This window comes from Bos taurus, chromosome 12 (assembly GCF_002263795.3).
Source record: "Bos taurus isolate L1 Dominette 01449 registration number 42190680 breed Hereford chromosome 12, ARS-UCD2.0, whole genome shotgun sequence".
Lineage (NCBI taxonomy): Eukaryota > Metazoa > Chordata > Mammalia > Artiodactyla > Bovidae > Bos > Bos taurus.
In genome coordinates, this window is record NC_037339.1 from 76,709,953 (window position 1) to 76,729,193 (window position 19,241).

General features: G+C 53.9%; 1 protein-coding gene and 1 long non-coding RNA gene across 2 annotated transcripts; one reads left to right on the forward strand and one right to left on the reverse strand.

Moving 5' to 3' along the window:
• The first annotated feature begins 208 nt into the window (after nt 1-208).
• LOC112449083 (uncharacterized) lies at nt 209-1,113 on the forward strand. Its single transcript, XR_003037573.2, has 3 exons — nt 209-222; nt 640-709; nt 876-1,113. It is a non-coding gene; the product is annotated as an uncharacterized lncRNA (long non-coding RNA).
• Nucleotides 1,114-9,521: 8,408 nt separating this feature from the next.
• Nucleotides 9,522-18,918, reverse strand: ZIC5 (Zic family member 5). Its single transcript, XM_015473929.3, has 2 exons — nt 16,616-18,918; nt 9,522-12,272 (listed from the first exon to the last, which is right to left on the reverse strand). Exons 1-2 carry the CDS (start codon nt 18,159-18,161, stop codon nt 11,830-11,832), a joined length of 1,989 nt encoding a protein of 662 aa, XP_015329415.2. The 5' UTR covers nt 18,162-18,918; the 3' UTR covers nt 9,522-11,829.
• Nucleotides 18,919-19,241: the final 323 nt, after the last annotated feature.

The following is a 19,241-nucleotide window of genomic DNA, read 5'->3' on the forward strand; positions in this document are numbered from 1 at the left end:
TTCCCATTAAAGGAATGTAAGAAGCCGGAAGGATATTTTTCATGATATCATTCCTCTGCCCTTTCTAACAGGCATTCTTCAGATTGGAGGAATCTTAACTCAACACCCCAGTCTCCTTGCCAGTGGCCAAGGACACTGGTTCTTTTCAAGGCACGTTTCTACCTCTGGACCACCTCAGCCCTTGGATTTATGCGGTCCCTAGAAAGGTCTAGAAAGTCAAAGGTGAGGAAAATGGCGTCGGCCGGGGGGGCGGGGGGGATGGCACTTGCTGGACTGCAGCGTTTACCTGCACTTGCCGTGAATCACGTCACGATTTTGCCCCTCACAGATACACAGGGAACCACCCATGCTGTCGGGTCTGAAAGCAGAAAGGGTGCCCAGATACTTCTCTCAGTAACACAGCAGACACTCGACCTTGAACACAGGTTTTCTAATGCATCAGTTTATGTAAGACATGGCCAGGGCGGTCAACAAGGAGACAAACAGTTGGCATAAGTTCGCAATTCCAAGTATCCCCTTAAATTTCCCTGACGTGCTATTACCCCAGAGCAGGCTCCCGGGAGCTTCCGGGTCAGTCACATGGGCCTCGGTCAGCTTTGTATCTACAGTCTGTCATGGCCAGCTCTCTTCTCCCTGCAGGTCAGGAAGAGGCATCCTGCGTCTGGTGAGGGAGCCTGTTCAGAGCCCTCAACGGGGACAAGGACACAATGTGAGCAGACTTCTATTCGTTTTCAAGGTGATGGGCCCAAGGCCTAGGACCCCAGACAAATAAGGGGAGTGGGCTTGGAGGGTCCCATACCTGCCAGGGAAGGCCCACTGGAAGGAGGTGGGGAGCAAATGCAGGGCTCCCACTGTGAAGCCACGGCCTTGGACAGGGCGGGGTGCCTGTGACACGCGACCCGGTAAAGACAGAAGAAGCAGAACAGAGTGTGAGGTGTGAGCCAGCTGATGGGCTTGAAGCTGTCAGGACCTGGAGCAGGCAGAGAAGCCAGATCTGCCTATCTAGGAGAACTTTGCAGCCCAAGCATCCAGGTTTTCTACATCAGCTGCTTCACCCAAGTCACTGCCAGCTCATAAAGTGCTTGCCTGACTCACTGGCTTTTCTCCCTACAATGATGCTGTTTTATTAAATGTTGTTGAAGCTGGGGGAGGGCGGGGGAGGGGTCGCCGCAAGGTTGAGGGGAAGAAGCAGAGAGAGACAAGTCAGGGGTGAATTCCATGTTACTGTTATTTTCAAAAGGAGTCTTTCTCAGTTTTGCTTCCTTCAAGGCTGTCCCAAAATTCGGTTAGATGGGATGGGTAGGCCCTGATCATATACAAGGTTGTGTTTAAATGTGCTGGAACTCTGTGTCTGTTTGTGTATAGTCTTGAAGGATCAAACATATATTTAACCCGCATAAGTGTTCCTTATATCAGAGCAGAAACATGGCCAACAGGTTCTAAGGAGAGCTGGTGTTTACAGTGTTTGGAGATATGTGTGAGAAGATCGTGTTTTGCTTTATGCATACATATTTGCTTTGTCTGGTAATCCTTCTGGAAGCCTGACCGTTTTGACTACTTCAGCGTGGATCGCCTTGGGGGGTGGGAAGAAGTATGCCAAGTTGCAAAGTGCTCTTCTATTTTAAAAGGTGCTTCTCCCCGTGGCTGCCCTGCCAGGGGATGGCAGGCTGTTTTCTGGATACACTTCCTGTTTTTCCGGTTGACCCAAGTTCTCAGATAATCCAGGGTGGGTCAGCATCAGCTTGGGGGGGTGTCCGTGGGGGTCTCTGCACCTCAAGGTGGTGTCATGGGTACAGGCTCTCCCAGCTGGAGGCCCCAGGAGAGCCCACCTGAAGGTCCCAGGCAAACAAAGCTGCCACTCCCAGGAGACTTACCACAGCCAGGCCCTGGGGCCACCCCTCAGCGTCCCTCCCCACTCCCCCCAGGACAGATCTCATCACCAAGCCCCCACCCACTGACGCACCAGGTTCTCTCTGCGCTCACACTGAGCCAACAGGGTAAAAACCACTGCCTTCACGCAGCCTCCAGATACCAACCTGGATTAAACAGGCCTGGCCACAAAAGCCGGTGGAGAAATTCAAGACCGTCTCCTCCAAAGTTCAGACAGGAGGGCCACCTGGGAGACGAACCTCAGGGACCCTCTGGGATCAGGGCTGCTTCTGGAAGCCCACTCCTGGGGTAGGGGGAGGGAGGGTCCCACGAGCCGGTTGCTAACCTCTGAGCTGTGCACACTGGCGGGCTCCTGAGAACCCGAGCCGGATTGTCAGTGACCCCTCGCCTCCCCCGCCACCCCCCCATTTCCTGCGCTGGGATCTCCCGCTGTAGTCGAGCGTGAGCGTTTCCTGTGCCGGAGGGACTTATGAAACCGCGAGCGGAAATCGGGTGCCCGGCGGGGGACGCGGCGACGTTTCAGCGTCGCCCACGTTTCTGGCCCCGGCAGCCAAGACCCCCACGACCTGCCGGCTTCTCGGCCGGCGCTGCGACGATGGGGAACGACAGTTACACCCGAAAGGAATCAACAACTCCTCGCAGGGCCACGACTCGCGTTGCTCCGCACGCGCAGGTTCGGGCCCGGCTTTCAGCAATACCCACCCCACCCGCTCCCGATCGCTAATCACTCGCTCGCAATTTGTGGGCTGCGATGGAGCTGCGCCCCGGGCTGCAGTCCCCCCCAAATGCAAGCCCTTTGGCAGCTCGGACACCCAGCGAGCTGTCCTCACGCACGCCAGGCCGGCACCTCCCGCTGGCGCTCGCCTCTCCCCGCCCTGTTCCCAGCAGCTGAAATGGATGTGATTTCACGCACACCCTGCGCGCGCACACACATGCACACGCACTCTCCCGCCGACGCCGCCGGCACACGCGCACGAGCCTGGACGTTTCCTTATTGCGCTCGCTTTGCGGGACATGCTTTCCGGCTCCGGGTTCCCTCTTTTCGCTCCTTCACCTCTTCTTCCTTCGCCACTTTCCTTCTGAGCTTCCCGCCCTCCCCGAACCTGGCCTGCCTCATTCCCCTCCAGCTGCCCCGTGGGGTCCCTCGCCTTCTCCGCGGGATGGAGAAGGGACGGCGGAGACGCGCCCTGAGCGCGCGGCGCGAGGGCCGTGCTACGCGCGCGGCCGGGACCGCAGGGCTGGCCTCTGGCCTGCGCCCTGTTTGTTTTCCCTTCGCCCTCTGAATGCTAGATTAAGACGTAAAGATTACCGGGGCCGAATAATGCCGGGAGTCAACACTCGAGCAAACAAAAGTGCTTGCACAACTCCGCCAACCCCGCTGGGACCCGGGCCGCGGGGCTCGGGGAGAGAACGCGCTCCTCGCTGCTAATTACAAATAAATGATGATGTGCTCACTAAGTAATTGATTTAATGAAGTTCCTATGAAACTATTAAACCCGGGTGGAGGTCAGGCTGGAGGCGCCCCAGAGCGCCCATTGTGGGCTGTTTAACTCCACCAGGCTCCTCGGAAAGACATCGGGGCTAATAGGTGAAGTCACAGCTGCTCACGCTGACTTCTCGGAGCGCCCGGCCGGCCGCGGGCACCCTCGCGCCCTCCTCCTGTCGCGCCCTCGTGCCCCGCCGCCCGCGCCCCGCGCCGGCCAGCTTACCCACGCCACTCCCAGCCCTGCCGCCGGCTCCCGAGGGCCTCTCCAAAGGGATCTCGGGTCTCGTTAGGAGCGGGAAGTTGAGCACTGAACTTGTGCGCACCCGCCAGCAGTCGGCGGCGCCCACCGCCGCCCACCCCCTCCCTCTTTACCCCACCCCCGCCACTTCGTGCAGGAACTTCAGCCAGTGTGCCACGCAGGGTGCTCGCGCGTTCTTGGCAAGGTGCCTGGAGCCCGGGCGTGTGCCCAGTGCGGGGGCGGGGGAGGGGCGCGGGGGGCGAGTTGTGCCTGAGCGAGTTTGTGTGTGTGTACGCGCCACCCTGGACAGTGTGTACCGGGCCAAAAGGCCGCGTTTTTGCATCTCTTGCCCTGACCTGCGGCCTGTTTGTGCAAAAAAAAAAAAAAAAAAGTAGAGTCAGGAAGAAGGGGACCGAAAAAAAGATGAAGAAAGATGGCCCAGGTCAGCAACTGAGCACGTGAGCCCCAGTGTCTGGTTTTGCAGACCTGTTGCACGAGGGGGCGGGGGGTGGGGGGGTAGGGGGGGGCTGGTCTGGCCCAGCCCCTCTCCTCCCCACCGCCCACATCGGCCCCCACCAGGCGGCTCCCCACCCTAGAGCGAGGCCTCCAGCTCCGGACGAGGTGGAGGGCGCAGGCCGCAGGCTCGAGTCTCCAGGCAGACTGATCCCAGCTACCCATCCCCACACCCTGGCTTGAACTGCTTCTCCTGCAGCATGGCTTTCTGGGAAATGTGACCTCGCCTTACCTGGAGGACCCAGGGAGCTCTTGAGGGGCACATCCCCAGGAGAATCAGATAATGTAAATGAATCCAGAGTTAAGGGTGCCAGACGCCTGTGCAGTACATCTAGGGTCCAAACCCCTCTCTCTGTCTCTCTCACTCTCTCTCTCATACACACACAGACACAGACACACACACAGACACACACACACACACACACGAAAGAGCATGTAACTGAGTTTCTTCCCACTTCCAAGGGACCTTGTGATAAAAGAGAAGGCCCATGTCCGTCTGGAGCCCCACACCAGGAGACACGGGCCGTCATGGGGGCAATCTGGCTGCAGAAATCAATCCCCCAGAGTCTTCTGCCCCCTTCTCCGCAGCCAAGTCTTGTCTCTCCTTATGGAGAACTGATAGCAGAGTTTCTTAAAACATGCACTGCGTTTATGCCACAGTTAGTTGGCAGTAAAGGTTCATTTTTTTTTTTTTTAATGTTAGGAATTTCCAGCTGCTGAAACCAACTTCCATTTGCTTTGAATCAAATGCCTGGGACTGGGGAGAAGGGGATCTTTGGCGTGGATGTTCGCACCCTTAAACAGAGCTCCTCCCTAGTTTGGGTCTTCGGTCTCCATGAGGGCCTCCGCTTTCCACTCTTGAGCGGGAAAACGGACAAGAACCCTGAGCGTGGCCTGAGGTCTCAGTTTCACCGTCTGTAAAATTGGATTGGAGGTCCTGGGCCGAGGCCCTTGGGCGCTTTATTTGTGATCCGCGAAGGGGCGGGAGGGGGGAGGAGGAAGCCAGGAATGAAGCCGGTTTGCGCCAGGCCTTTGTCTTTCTTTGCAGAAGCTACTCCCTTTGTAAGAGAACTCCCCGCCAGACTGCCTACTCGAGTCTTGGAGGGCTGGGGTGTAGATGGTCCCCACGCAAGAGGAGACTTTGGAAAGGAGACTGGGTGTCCCAGCCCAGCGAGGCCCGCGCGGCCGATGTTTGCCGAAAAACCCTCTCCGAAAGGTGCCCAAAGCCGTGCACGCTGGCGGCGGGAGCTCGTCCCTGGCCCAGGGCAGCTGTTCCCATTTCGTCCCCGCCTCCCCGCCCCCGGCCCCCAGCCCCTCGTATTCCTTTAACGCCTGCTGCCTACTACATCCCTGCCGCCCTTAGTGCAGGATGGGCCCTTCACTTCAGCCTCCAAATGAGAAGTGACATTTGCACTCGGCCCAGCCAACGCGTGAGCAGAGCGCGGGGACACAGGCCCATTGACGGAGCGCGGCCGAGGGGCCGGCGGGCTCGGCGTCACCCGAAGCCGCCTTAATTAATACCATCTTAAATAGTCCAGCAGCCAGCGAAGACAAAGTTGAAGAAAGACTTTAAGGCTGAGTGCCCCCTCGACAAGCTCTTTTTCCCCGTGTCATTCAATATTTAATGCGCCCGCTTCTAATGCTACTACTGGTGTTCCTTTCTCAGCAAGGACATTATTTTTTCACGGTGCCCATAGCCAGGGAAAGCCCTTTAGGCAAAGAAAATCAAAATGTTTGTTGTTTGGGATGACTTATAACTCTTGTTTAACACAAGCACTTTCAGGAAAGTGTAACAGGCGCAGCCTCCAAAGCAAACAACACAATCCTTGTGACAGAGTCAGACACAAAAAGCACATTGTCTTGCGGGCTCCCTCTTTTCTCTGGTGCTAGATGGGGGCCTGTCTCTCAGTGAACGCCGCGATGCCATTTCACTTTTGAACTATTGTTTTTGAGTTATGCCATGTGGTCAAAAGGAGCGAGAAGGGGGTTGTTTCCAGGCTCATAAGACAAACGAGTTGCCTTTTCATTGAAATCCCCCCGCGAGCCTTGAAAACGGAGTTTAAATGTCACCTCCGCCTTTCTAATGGGCGCAGGGCTGGAGGCGACCCTTCAAAGCGCCTGGGTGATAAACGACCCTTATTAAATATGGCCCGGGCCGCTGGGAACGTCCCAGGCCCGGCCCGCGCGCGGGAGAGCGCCCCTCGCTGGAGTGCCCGGGAGAGGCCGGAGCTTCCCCGGCCGCCGGGGGTGGGGGGCCCGGGCCTGGGCTCAGGGGTCGGGGTGGGGGTGGGGACCGAGGGTGGGGGCCGTTGTAAGACAACTTATTATCTGCCGCCCCATCCCGCCCGGTGCGCCCCCGTCCGCGGGGACCCGGCGTGAAAGGTTGGTGCGTTTCCCCCTGACTTCTTTTTTGTCCGTGGCCCAGTGGCGTCTTCAAGTCTGAGCTGCAAGGTTACTGATTTGCAGGCTGCATGTTAAGGCAGCCCATGTAAGTAATTTCTGCGGGCACCCCAGCAAAGGAGAACAAATCGCTGACAAAGGCGAGCGCTTTCGATTCAGCGGCGTCGTTAAGGCAACCCCGAAGTATTCCTCCTATAATAAGTTCCACTTCAAAGGGTTTCTCATTCAGCGGTGACTGCTTCGCACTTTTATTAAGTCCGGGCTTTTTCACTCGGAGGAATCATCTGTTTGGTTATTTTTCATCGTGTTTATTTTTCACCATTCACACAGTACTTGTATTAAATAAACAAAGAACAATCGCTCTGCAAATAAAAGTACTTAGGTGGGGAGAGAAGGAAGAGGAACCCGGGCTGAGGCGCTCCTGCCCCCCTCCCTGCCCCCCTCCCCCCGCCCCCGGCCTCTGCCATCACCCACCCCCACCGGCCTTTCTCTCCTCCTCTCCTCATTCTTTCTCCTTTCTCTCAAGCTGGGAGATTCTAAGGGGGAATCTTAACAAAAAAAAGTGGATGGAAAGACACATATATGCCTGTACATATATACTATTACAAATAGGCAATGCGATATGGAATATGTATTTCTGATCAGGTGAAAATCGAGGGAGCTAACTTGGAATGAAAGGAAAGGTCACTGCAACTGTATCTTAATAGAGTGTCTCCAATACTGTGGACCCTCCTGCCAGACTCCCCTGGCCCTGCCCATTGCCATAGCAATGCCTACACTCAGCGTGGATGTACCATAAAAGCCGTACTTTGAATTTCAAAGAACATGCCTTTGAACTTATCTGTGCCTGCTTAGGCACTCCCCTATGTGAATGTGTGCTCCGGAGTGTGAGTGGGCGTGGGAGATGACAAGAGTGTGAGTTTTTTGCGAGATTTTCCTCACAGAGGCCAAGCGTGCTGGCCACCCCAGGGCCCTGTCACCGTGGACCTCCTTCCCAACCCTCCAGCCCTGGAAGGATGGCTTTCTTGGCCACGTGTCTGTTTTGGTAGACTGCTGGTGGAGGGACCAGCGGGCAGTGTGGTGTGACCGGCTGACAGTATTACTGTACGTCTGGGTTGTTTCTCTGTGCAGCTTGCTTTTCCTGTGACTTAAGGTGACCACTTGAGAAATCAGATTGTCTCTGCAGCTGCCACCCCAGTTGTAGTTCCCAGCCAAACTGGAATAACAAATAGTTCAGGTGAACATCTCTTGTTCCTTTTCATAGAGAAAGAGATAGATGATAGATGGATAGAGAACCAATATGGTCTCTGAAAGCTTCCAAATGCAATATTTGGGATAAATGGCAAAACTGTGATGTCACAGATCAGTTCTGACTTGGCTTTCAAGGAATTTGGGCGTCCTCTTTTCCTGTCTCCAGGGCCTCCTCTTTTCCTATCCCTCTTGTGTGGTCATCTCCATCTCTTTAAAAGAATATAATGCCTGCCCACCAGCTCTTTCTCTGTACTCTAGCATTTAGGAGCATTAGCTTTACCAAAGAGCATCCTAAATGGGGAAAAACACATATAAACAACAAACACTCCTGTGTTTGAAGATCCTCCCAGCCTGGAAAACAAAGGTAGATGATTTAAACAGCGTTCGCAAGGGCCACGAGGGCCACGTTTTGCCTAGGAAAGATAAAGTCTTTGATGATAGCCAACTTAGTGTCAATAGTGGCTTTCTTTGAGACATATTCAGATGGGAACCTCTTGCTTGCCAATTGCCATAGAAATCTTAACACACCATGAAGGTTGTCCAAGCGCCAAGCCTTCCGTTCTGGACTAAATTACTTTGAAGTGGCGCAGGACGAGCAGTGGTCAATTTCAACTCTATAGACTGGACAGAGACACTGGGAGTGGGAGATTGTGCGTTTTAAAAGCAGAAAATAAGAAGGGGAAACTTGTTTTATACACTCTATACAAGGTTCTGCTCATTGTCAGATATCTTTTATCTTTTATATTTCCCATGAATGATTCATGTCTTGGTGGCTTTGTGTCACCCCCCTTTTCACGAGAAACTTCATTAGAGAGCTATAAGTTTTTCCATTGACTGGGGACTTCATTTGAGTGTTTTTCTCCTTGGTCTTCTGGTTATTGTCATCTGGCTTCAAATAACCCCTTGCAACCTGTTTTCCCCTTTACTACGTTTAACTGAACCCGACTTTAAAAAAAAAAAACAAGCCCACTCTAACCTTTTGGAGAACTGTTTATTGACATTACTACCGATTGTTTTTGAATAGTTGCCTTTTATCAGTTTTGTATCAGTCAGCTTAAAAACAAACAAGGATTCAGCCTTGTTAATATGGACAGCCAATCTTACTGCTCTAAGCCACTTGGGCATTTTGTGGCAATGAAGCAAATTTCTTCATAACACCTGCCCCAAAAGGCTAAATTACTTATCTCCACTCAACTTCCAAGTAAACCACAGTATAAGTGGGTTCTGATTCCCATCACCTAATAAATAGAAGAGGTGTTTGGTGCCCACTACTCAGCTTCATTCAGGATGTTTTGAACTCCATACCCACCTTAGCTCCTGATTCTTTCAGCTTCTTTGTATCTGCAAACATCTCACTTGTCCTTTTCTCCATCTTTTCCTCGTTGTTATCCTTTTTCTTTAGAAAGAGGCTGGACAGCAAAGAAACGCTAAAATTTGCTTTTCAGCTCTCCACTGATGAGGATCACTAAGGCTATTATTAATTTTAACAAATGGGCACAGTAACCCCTGAGATTTATGCCACTGTGCTGTGCAACCTGCAGGGCTTAGTCTTCATAAATATACTGTATTCTTTAGATTAGATTGTAAATTAGACCAAGCTGTAAACATATTTTATTGCTTGGGGAGGGTAAAGAAATAAAGAGATCAAGGGAAGAGAATCGAATGGTTACTACATGAGCAACCTGTTCTGTTTGGAAGAGAATGGCAGAGATGTGCCATCATGTAAAACATAAGCGATACATAGGAAGAATACTTTTATTAAACTCTTTACTTCATAATCATTCTTGCTTTCTATCGGAGGTACACATTTTAAGTTTTTACTTTAAGTGTATCAGAAACCAATAAATCTGTGGCAGAGTTAACCTACGCATGGCAAAATACATAAAATACATATTCCTTTGTTTCATAATAAATAAACCTGTAGCATAATAAAGAATAGTGCAAACTACCATTGAAAAAGTTGTATAAATAAAACAACTCATTATAAATCAGGAATATTTTGTTTGAATAAGTTTACGATACATAAATTATCCCCCCAAAGTTCATACCTCATCTTGTCTATTTGAAAGAGTTTTGAAAATGAATAATACGAAAATCAAATAAACTTTAAAGATGTAGAATTGTTTTATATTCAAGTTTTATGGTCTTTTTCTTTATAAAGGAGGGTCTGCATGTTTCATATTCACCATAACAATCTGAAGACAACATTGAAAGGCTTTCAAAGTGACAGCACCATGCACTGTACTAGTAATAGAATATATCTATAAACTATATATAATCTCATCAACACAATGCAAAAAAGAGACATGCAGGAAGAGTCCTGGTTTTCACATTACGTTGTTCATTCAAGTAAGCTTAAAAATATATTTTTCCCATTTTCTTTCCTTTTTTTTTTTTTTTAATAAATCGTAGGTCATAAATGACCATCTCTCACCAAAATGTATAATATAATTCTTTGGTGTGCTTTGAACTCTTCCAGGAAAAAAAAAAAAAAAAGGATGATGTCTGAAAATAAATTAATTCAACTGTACAAATAATAGTGTTCACATACAAGTTATTAACAATGACAAGACTACATCCACCACTCACAGCACACAAAACAAATTTCTACAAACCCTGGGGAAGGGGTGTCTTCAGGGTCTCTGAGGATAAATTAGTGCTCTTTAGTCTATTTGTATGATGTTTATGATGGACTACGTTTTGCACATGAGATGTGTTGTACCAACCAAAAATAAATTGACTAAGAGTTATTGTCCTAGGTCCTTGACCTTTTTTATCCTAGCTTGACAGCTCTGGCAAAGGTCACACATTCATCAGTGTTTGGTGGTAGCTATAAACCTTTTAACAATTTTAATATGTATAGCAACTCCCTCCCCTCTTTTAATGTAAATCATACAGTGTAATTTTCAAGTGGGATAGAGTTCTGTATGCTCAGGTGGAAGAAAATGCATTAAAATGCAGTTTCCAGCGGTGAAAAATAAAGACTTTTTAAAAGGTCGATAAATAGTATAAAAGAGGGGTTGGCCTGTTTTTAAAACAATAGCTTTCCTAAAAAATAGGCATGTTGCCAACATCACACCTCCTTACACTTGCCTGTGAATTTTGGCATCCCAAGAACTTAGGATCTAAAACATAGTATTTTTATTACACAGGAAGTTTAGACAGAGTAAAGAGGCAGCAGCTGAGATTTTTGATTTAAAAAAAAAAAAGAAAAAGCACTTGAATTTCTTCTATTTTATAAAATATCACAGTTTCACAGTTGTCTACTGCAGCAGTTCTTCTCTCCAGTTGCTTGAACAATCACAGTAACACAATACATGGAGATGTACTAGGCTGCTGCATCTCTTTTTTTCAATCATACAAGCAGGGTACTGAAGGAATAATCCTGTATAAAAATACTGTGTTATGGTGAGATCAGTAATAAAAGAGTGGGAATGAAAAATTACAAGTATTAGAACTGAAAGGGTCTTTACAAATATTTTCAGACACAGGTACAGTCCAGGATCTGTTGGTGATGCAGCAAGTGTGAGTGGTTTACAATCAAGAGGCCTTTGCAGAATTAGGGCCCAGGCGGGAAGCAGAGGGGCTCCATTATGGTGTCAAAGGCAGTCCCGAGGCACTCTGGGAAGTGCAGAGGGCCCTGTCGCTGTGTTGAGTGCTGACTTAATGCTCTTTTTCTCACCCTTGTGAAGAACTACATCTATTGCATTGGCAGTGTGTGTCTCGATGAACTACGATCTCTCCATTTATCTTCCTTGGCACAGTTTGCTCCCAGTCCTGTCCCCCCGCAACAAACAAGTCCAGCTTGGTTGGGTTTGTTGTTGTTGTTTGTTTGTTTGTTTTCTAAGGGGGGGGAAAGCCCAAATATCTTAATTAAATTAATTAAATGTACCAACACCATAGGGTTTCATACTAAATAAATAGGGCTAATTAGACCTGGTGGCAAGTCTGAGTCGAGGGTTTGTCTCAAGCTCAGCATTGTCTCAGGTTAGGATGAGGTCCAAGGGCTCCCACTTATTACTTGACTGATAGTGATGGTGACTGATCGAATCTAATGTATCGTCCGCACGACTTCAGGGTTCGCGTACATGTCCTCGTCGTCAGACTCGGAAGTGGTTCCGTTGCTCGAAGGGGCGTGCAGGTGGCTGGGGGCCCCGCCGGCCTGGCATACGTACCACTCATTGAGGTTGGTCACCTGAGGGGACAGAGTGCTCGAGCGACTCCTGGTGGGGTCTAGCACAGGGGACAAGGGGTCGCCCACCGGAGTCCCCACTGATGAGTAGCCCAGGGCTCCTGGAGAAGGTGGCGGGGACTTGCAGTGAATCTTCATGTGTTTCCTCAGGGAGCTCGGGTGGGTGTAGGACTTGTCGCAGCCCCGGACCTTGCAGTAGTAGGGCTTATCGCTGGTGTGGACGTGGGAATGTTTCTTCCGATCGCTGCTGTTGGCAAACTTCCTGTCACAGCCATCAAATTCACATTTGAAAGGCTTTTCCCCTGCAAGAAAGCACAGTGGAGGTTAACAGGGGCTCTTCAGAGTCCTCTGAACTTGAGAGAATAATCTTCAAGCAGATGGAAGGATGCAACTTCCCATTCTCTTGAAGACCGACTCCCAGCCTAATTCCCAATTCCCAGGTTCCAGAATGCTACAGGGAAGGGATACTTCCAGGATGGGCCTGGTGTCCCCTGGCCTGGAGGCTCTCCTTGGACTTGGGTTTTGGGAGAGGCTGGATGTCGACCCTGAAGTACCATAGGGGTCAAGGCGAGAAGGGCTAAGGGCTTGGATCAGGCAATAACGCTGAAATTCAACGGGGACCCAAATACCTCCATCCTTGTCCCCCTCGGGTCTATACACACAAAAATTCAAACAGATCCCCCGTCAAGATAAATGCTGTTGAAATAACTTCCAAAGCCACAGCTTAGGTGAAGACCATAAAAAAAGGAGAAGGAAAATAAACAGATACTCAAGTAAAAGTAAACTGGGATTGATCAGTAAAATTATAATAATGGCATTTTGTTTCAGAGAGTTCCCCAGGATTTCACTGATGGAAAGGAAAGGCAATACACCAAAACCCCGATCTCCCCAGAAATAAAGACATCTGTGAAAACCACGATCTGACCACTAGATTTTTTACAAGCCTAGCTGGGCACAGAATAGGCTCTTGGCCTCTTCCTTCTCCCAGCTCTTCTCACAACTTACTGGGCAGTTAAGACCCTAGCACAACAGAACCTTAACAAGCATTAATAAAGACCACATACCTCAGCCAGAGGCTTCTTCTAACATACTGTTTGATAGTAAACAGGAAAAAAAATGCTATTTATCAGAGTCTTTGGGCCCACTGCCCCTTTAAGCTGTCCTACCCACCCCAGGAACACAGGGCCTTTTAAACACAAGGTCCTGGGTGCAGGCAGTAGAAATGCTAAGACAACTAGATAACCCAGTAGAGTTACAGTAACCTACACTCTACACCTTGGTCTTAAAAAGCAAGGACAGAAAGACAGCAGGTAGCAGTTATGACTTCCCCCCTCACCTTAGTATCCATGAACTTGATGTATTTGAGTCCATAATTGAACGTTATCTCATACATACTGTGGTATAGTAATATATTTATTCCTTACATTTAAATTATTTTAAAAGGAGTTTCTCTACATTTCAGCAGCTACTCTGCTGATATATAAGATACAGTCTTTTCCTTGTTTTTCAACAAATTGTTTTTAAAAAGCCAAACAACTATTAAGACAGCTTAGTGTACATAAATTTTCTGTGGTGGATTCTCCTATACAAGTATTTCGGTGTAATTTTCTCTCTTTTAACTTCAGCAATGAATAACTACTTCAGTGCCAAGAGTATATTAGCACATCTGAAAAGTATTCAGATGCCTGTAACATAACTTACCCTACTTGGAAGTATTGTTTAAAAATTGAGTTATTATTCATATACCTCCTACACTGGCCTACAAAGAGGGAAAAACACAACATAATGCGATGGTAGTGACACCCTTTAAAAATTCTCTGTGGAGGGGCTGCAACAGAAATCAAGTTTTATCAAAACACTGGTTATTTGTCCTGATTCCATATTCCACTTTAAGTTGGAGATAATACTAACTTAATATAGCATTCTTCCCCCTAAAAAGCATAATCAGCTTTTCTTCAACATGGAGGCTTAAGTGGATTTATTCACCCTATGCAAATGTTGCTTTTTAGAACATTGTGTTTCTGAACAGGCTAAGCATTTATTGTGCAAAATAAACGGCTTGGACGATGCAAGCTTCACCACTGCTCACGATAAAGAGAAGCATTAAGAATCAGGCCCAGAAAAGGCAGATACCATGTGGAAAGAAAGGTAGAAAAGCCAGCACAAGGGGAGATGGAGGAAGAAAATAGAAAAAAAGGAAAGGGTGATAGAATTGCCTATTTTATTCTAGGGGTGGGCAGGTGGGAGAGAGCCAATTCTACCTGAGTAGGAAGGGTGAGAGGCCCCAGTGTTTACATTTCAGACGCTGACAGTGGGGTCACGTCGGAATTTAACTACTTATAGGGTTTTAGAGAGTGAGGGAAGCTATGTGTGAGAACTCCAAGTCAAGCTCCAAGAAAGGTTATAAATGGAATTGGGGGCACGTGGGTCAGGAAACGGGCCTTCTGGAGTGGTCGGGGGATTATTCCCTTTGATCAGCCTGTCCCGGGATCCCCGGATAACTGCCCGCTCCCCCCGCCCCTCCAAAAAGGGACAGCGTTGCGGTGGGGAGGGGAGTCCGGGCTGGCCCCCGCTGGACACGAGGATCGATGGCTCAGCGGCCCAGGGACCGCCAAGAGCACCCAGCGCGGATCCGAGCATCAAGGGGCGGGCGCTCGCATCCCTGCCGCAGGGACCCGGCGAGGCCCAGGCCGCCGCCGCGAGCCGTGCGGGGACGTAGTCCTGCGCGCTGGGAACCCGAAAACCAAACGGCCCTGGTCCCCGCCCCCGGGGGCGCGCCCCTGAGGCGGGCGGAGGGAGGCGGCCCGTCCCGGGGGAACCGGAGGGCCGGCACCCGCGCCGTGAGCTTCCAGCTCCGGGCGCGAAGCGGTAGAGCACGGCCCCAGCCCGGGGCAATCTCCGGGCCGGGAGGGAAGGTCCCCTCCCCTCGGAGGTGAAAAGGCCGCAAGGGCCCGAGGTTGCGGGCGCCGTCAGGGGGTTCCCCTTGCGGGGGGCGCTTCACCGCCACAACCCCAGGCCTCCGTCTGGTCGGGAAGTGCTGGGCCCCGGGGCCAGCCGCTGGCTTAGAGGGGCCGGGGAGGTTTTACGAGAGCCCGGTGGGAAATCTCCTTTTGGAAACATCATTTAAGGCGGGCCGATCCCGATGAGAAAACAACGTGGCTGGCAGACCGGCCTCCGGGGAAAACGGGCTCCCAGCCCGGGGGCATCGGCCAGGCCACAGGAGGCCTGGCGGTTCCCGGCGGCAGGAGGGAGGCCTGGGATTCCAGACTCGGGCCTCCCGGGCCCGGCTCCTCGCGCAGATTCCCCGCCCCTCCCCGTAGCCTCGGCCGCTGGCCAGGTGTTGGGGCCCCCGCCTGGCGGCTGCCTCCTCGCCACCGCCGCCGCCACCGCGCCGATAAATCAGCCAAGTAATTGCCAAACGTAAACTCCAGTTACTTAAGTGTCCTCCGAGGGGTAATCTCGTCTGTCCCTATAAATCCCGACCGAGCTCGCGCTCATCGGCGCTCCGGCCCTGCGCGCGCGCCCGCTCCAAGGGGGCGCACGGCCCACCGGAGCCCACCCGGCGCCCGAGGCCGCAGCTGTCCTCACCCCAAAAGGGGGCACACACCCCCCCCCTCAAGGCAGGGGCGGGGCGGGCGGGAAGGGGCCCCACCGCGGGCCATGGGCCTCAAGGAGCCTCTGCAGCCCGCTCCGTCCTCCTCTCGGGAAAACCTTCTCCAAAATGACGGAAACCAATTTCTCAGCACCCTCTAGGGCCCGTGTGATAAAACGTGTGACGGCGCGTGTGAGTATAGGTGTGTATGAAGGCGTGTGAATGAGCAAGTGTGACTGTGTGATCAGGGCCCAAGAGTGTCCCAGCTCTGAGGAAGGGGGTCAGGAAGAACACGGGTGTGTGAAGTTGTTGCTGGTGTGATGTGTGCGCGCGTGAACGTGTTCGTGTGGGGTGTGTAACGGTGGGCGACTGTGTAAGCGCGTGCGTGTGTGTTTGTGTAGGAGGAAGGTCTCCGGGGGGCGCATTCCTTTCGCACTCTACATCCTGCCCGGAAGGGACAAGACTCCCTTTCCTGTCCCGTCCCGGAGGGGTCACACCGCGCTGGGCCCCCCGCGGCCCCGATGTCACCGCTAACCCCCCCCCCACGCGCCCCAAGCACGCCCGCTCTTCGGACACCGCGCGGGGCCTGCCATGCGGTGAGGGTGCAAGTGCCGCCGGAGCGGCTCCGGTCCTGCGCTCCTTCCCCATCGCCCTCCCCAAGTTTCTGGAGCCGGGCGGATAGGGGCTGCCGACCGTCCTGGGCGCCTTCCTGCTCTGGCGACGGCGGCGGCTTCTGCTCCGGGGCGGCGGCGGCGGCGGCGGCTGGAGCGCGTGGCCGGTCCCTGCGGAGCGGGCTGCGGGGAGCGCTGGAGACTCGAGCGCGTAGGAACGGAGCGCGGGGGCCTGTGTGTGTGCTATCGAATTACTTATTCATAGAAAAAAAAGGGGGGGGAGGGAGAGAAAAACAAGAAGTCACATGTCCGGGTTATACAGATGCGAAGAGAAGCAGCGGAAGGAGGGGAAAACAAAAAAATGAAGAGCAGGAGACGAAGGAGGAAGAGAAAGCGGCGGCAGAAGCGGCGGCGGCGGCGGCGGCCGGGGACAGACACCCACCTGTATGAGTGCGCTTGTGGATCTTGAGGTTCTCGGAGCGCGCGAAGACCTTGCCGCAGCCCGGGAAGGGGCAGGGGAAGGGCTTCTCGCCGGTGTGCACGCGGATGTGGTTGATGAGCTTGTATTTGGCCTTGAAGGGCTTGCCCTCGCGCGGACAGTCCTCCCAGAAGCAGACGTGACTGCTCTGCTCGGGGCCGCCCACGTGCTCCACGGTGACGTGGTTCACCAGCTCGTGCATGGTGCCGAAAGTTTTGGAACAGGGCTTGGAGCCGCCGGCCGGAGGCGGCGGCGGCGGCGGCCCGGCTAGCTCCTCGGAGTCGATCCACTTGCAGATCAGCTCCTGCTTGATTGGCTGCCGCATGTAGCGCAGGAAGGCCCCGGCCGCCCCCGGGAGGTGGGGGGGCTGTTGCGCTGGCGCCGGCGGCGGCGGCGGCGCCGGGGGCGGCGCGTGGTGTTGCAGGTGGGGCCCTGGTCCGGTGGCTGCGGCCGCCGCGGCCGCAGCCGCGGCCGCCGCCGCCAGGTTCAGGTTTAAGTTCACGGCTCCGTAGCCGTGCAGGGCGGCGGCCGCCGCGGCCGCCACCGCCCCGTAGTGCGCGTCTCCCGAGCGCGGCGCGAAAGGCGGCTCGGCGCGGCCGTACAGCTCCGCCGCCGCTGCCGCGGCCGCGGCCGCTGCCAGCCCCAGGCGCATCTGGCCGTTGAGCGGGTGCGGGTGGCCGCCGGGGCCTCCTGGCGGCTCGTGCAGCGAGGGGAAGAGCGCCGGGCCGCCGCCGCCGCCGCCGTCCGGGCCCGCGTAGGTGCCGCTGGCCGAGATGAACATGCCACCCGAGGCGGGAGGCGGGGCCGGGTGCTGGGGGGAGCCGGGGCCCGAGCGCGGCTCCCCTCCGAGCGGGGCCCCGTGCATGGCCGCCGCGGGGGCCGTGGCGGAAAGGTCCCTCCGGAGGACGAAGTCCCTGCTGTGGCCTTTGCCGCTGCTGCCGCCGCCGCCACTGTTGGTGGTGGTGTAGCCCGAGAGGGCAGGAGGAGGAGGGGTGGGGGGAGGAGGGGGAGGAGGAGGGGGCGAAGGGGAGGGGGGAGGAGGAGGGGCCGGGGGCGGGGGCGCGGGGGACGGCCCGCCGCGGGCGCCCCCGCCGCCGGGGGCGGTGCGGGCGCCGGGGTGCACAGCCGAGGCGGCGGCGCGGGCGGCGGCCGCCGGGGACTCGGGCGGCGCCGGGAGCGCCTGGGAGGGAGGTCTGGGGCCGGGCGCGCTCGCCTGGGCCATGTGCTCCGGTCTGAGCGGAGCGCGGGCCACGCCGGGGTCAGCGACCGGGTCCCGCAGGCGGAGGTGCGCGGCCGAGGCGCGGACCCGGGAGTGGGCGGGCGCGCTGGCCAGCGCCGGGAAGCCTGTCATGTTCTGCAGCGGCCAGGCTCGAGCCGCGGCCGGATCCGCTAATCTCGGCGCGGGCGGGTTCCTCTTGCTCAAAGGGGGCTCCATCAGAGCGACACAGTCAGACCCATGGACTCTCCCTGGGGGTACTTTTTTCCCTTCTCGGCCCGCCCTCAAAAACATGTATGTGTTAGGCGCTCTTTAACTTCTTTGTCCTGGCCTCCTAACTCCGCTCATTCCCGTTCCCACTCGGTCCTCCAGCGATTGGCCGAGCGGACACCACCTCGGAGCTGCACAGTGGGACCGAGATTTTGGAAATGGCAAGGGTGGGATTGGAGGGAGCCGCGTGATTGGCAGCAGGCGCGGCTGCCCGATTGGCTCCCTTTCCGGCCTTCGGCCCAGCGGGCACGCGCCCCCGCGCTCGCGGCCGCCTTCGCTTTCGCTTCGCGCCCCCTCCTCCCCCGGAGCCCCGCGTCCCCGCCTCCCACGGGATGCCCAAGTTGCACTTGCAGAAAGTTTGCGGCCGGCCTGCGCGCGCAGCGCCTAGCGTTCCCAGTACGCGCCTTGCGGAGAGCGTGCGCCGGCACGCGGCCGAAGGGCGCCAGGCGGCCCTGGGCTGGGGGACCCCTTCGGGGAGCAAAAGGCGAGGGGAGGGGGAGCCCCCAACTTCAAAAGCATTCTCTCACGGCACACCGCGTCCCTTCCAGCATCCAAACACTTTCTTACCTCCTCCCTTGGAAGAGCGCCGGGCTGTTCTCTGGGGGAGGAGGGGGTGAACAGATGTATGGCCTCCATCGTGCTCGAGGACAGGATGGTGGAAACTTCTTATTTGGGAAGGCACTCAATCTGCCGAGCGCTCGCGGAGGGCGCACAGACAGTAGACGGAATGAGAAAGGATATTAAAATCTTATTGGTTGCAAAACACCAGGTGAAGTTAAAATACATCTTTCTCCAAAGGAACCGTCTTACCTAGACTTTTTAGCTCATGGAATCCTTTTCAGCATGGTTCAAAGGAGTCAGCTCGAAGTGTAATCTCACTGCTCATCGGTTCTAGATCTGCCACTTCCAATTAGATCTACGGAGGGGGAGGGGCATCGGGCAGTGATTCTAACTTTTGCTTCTCCGAGATACACTGGCAGGGCAGGACAGACAGCATCTGTCCAGGGGGAAGCGGCTAAAATAAACCGTATCTTTTAAACAGAAGTTCTCCTTCCGGTGCAGAATGCAGTCCGCATGGGTGCCTCATTTTCTCCGAAAGGACCA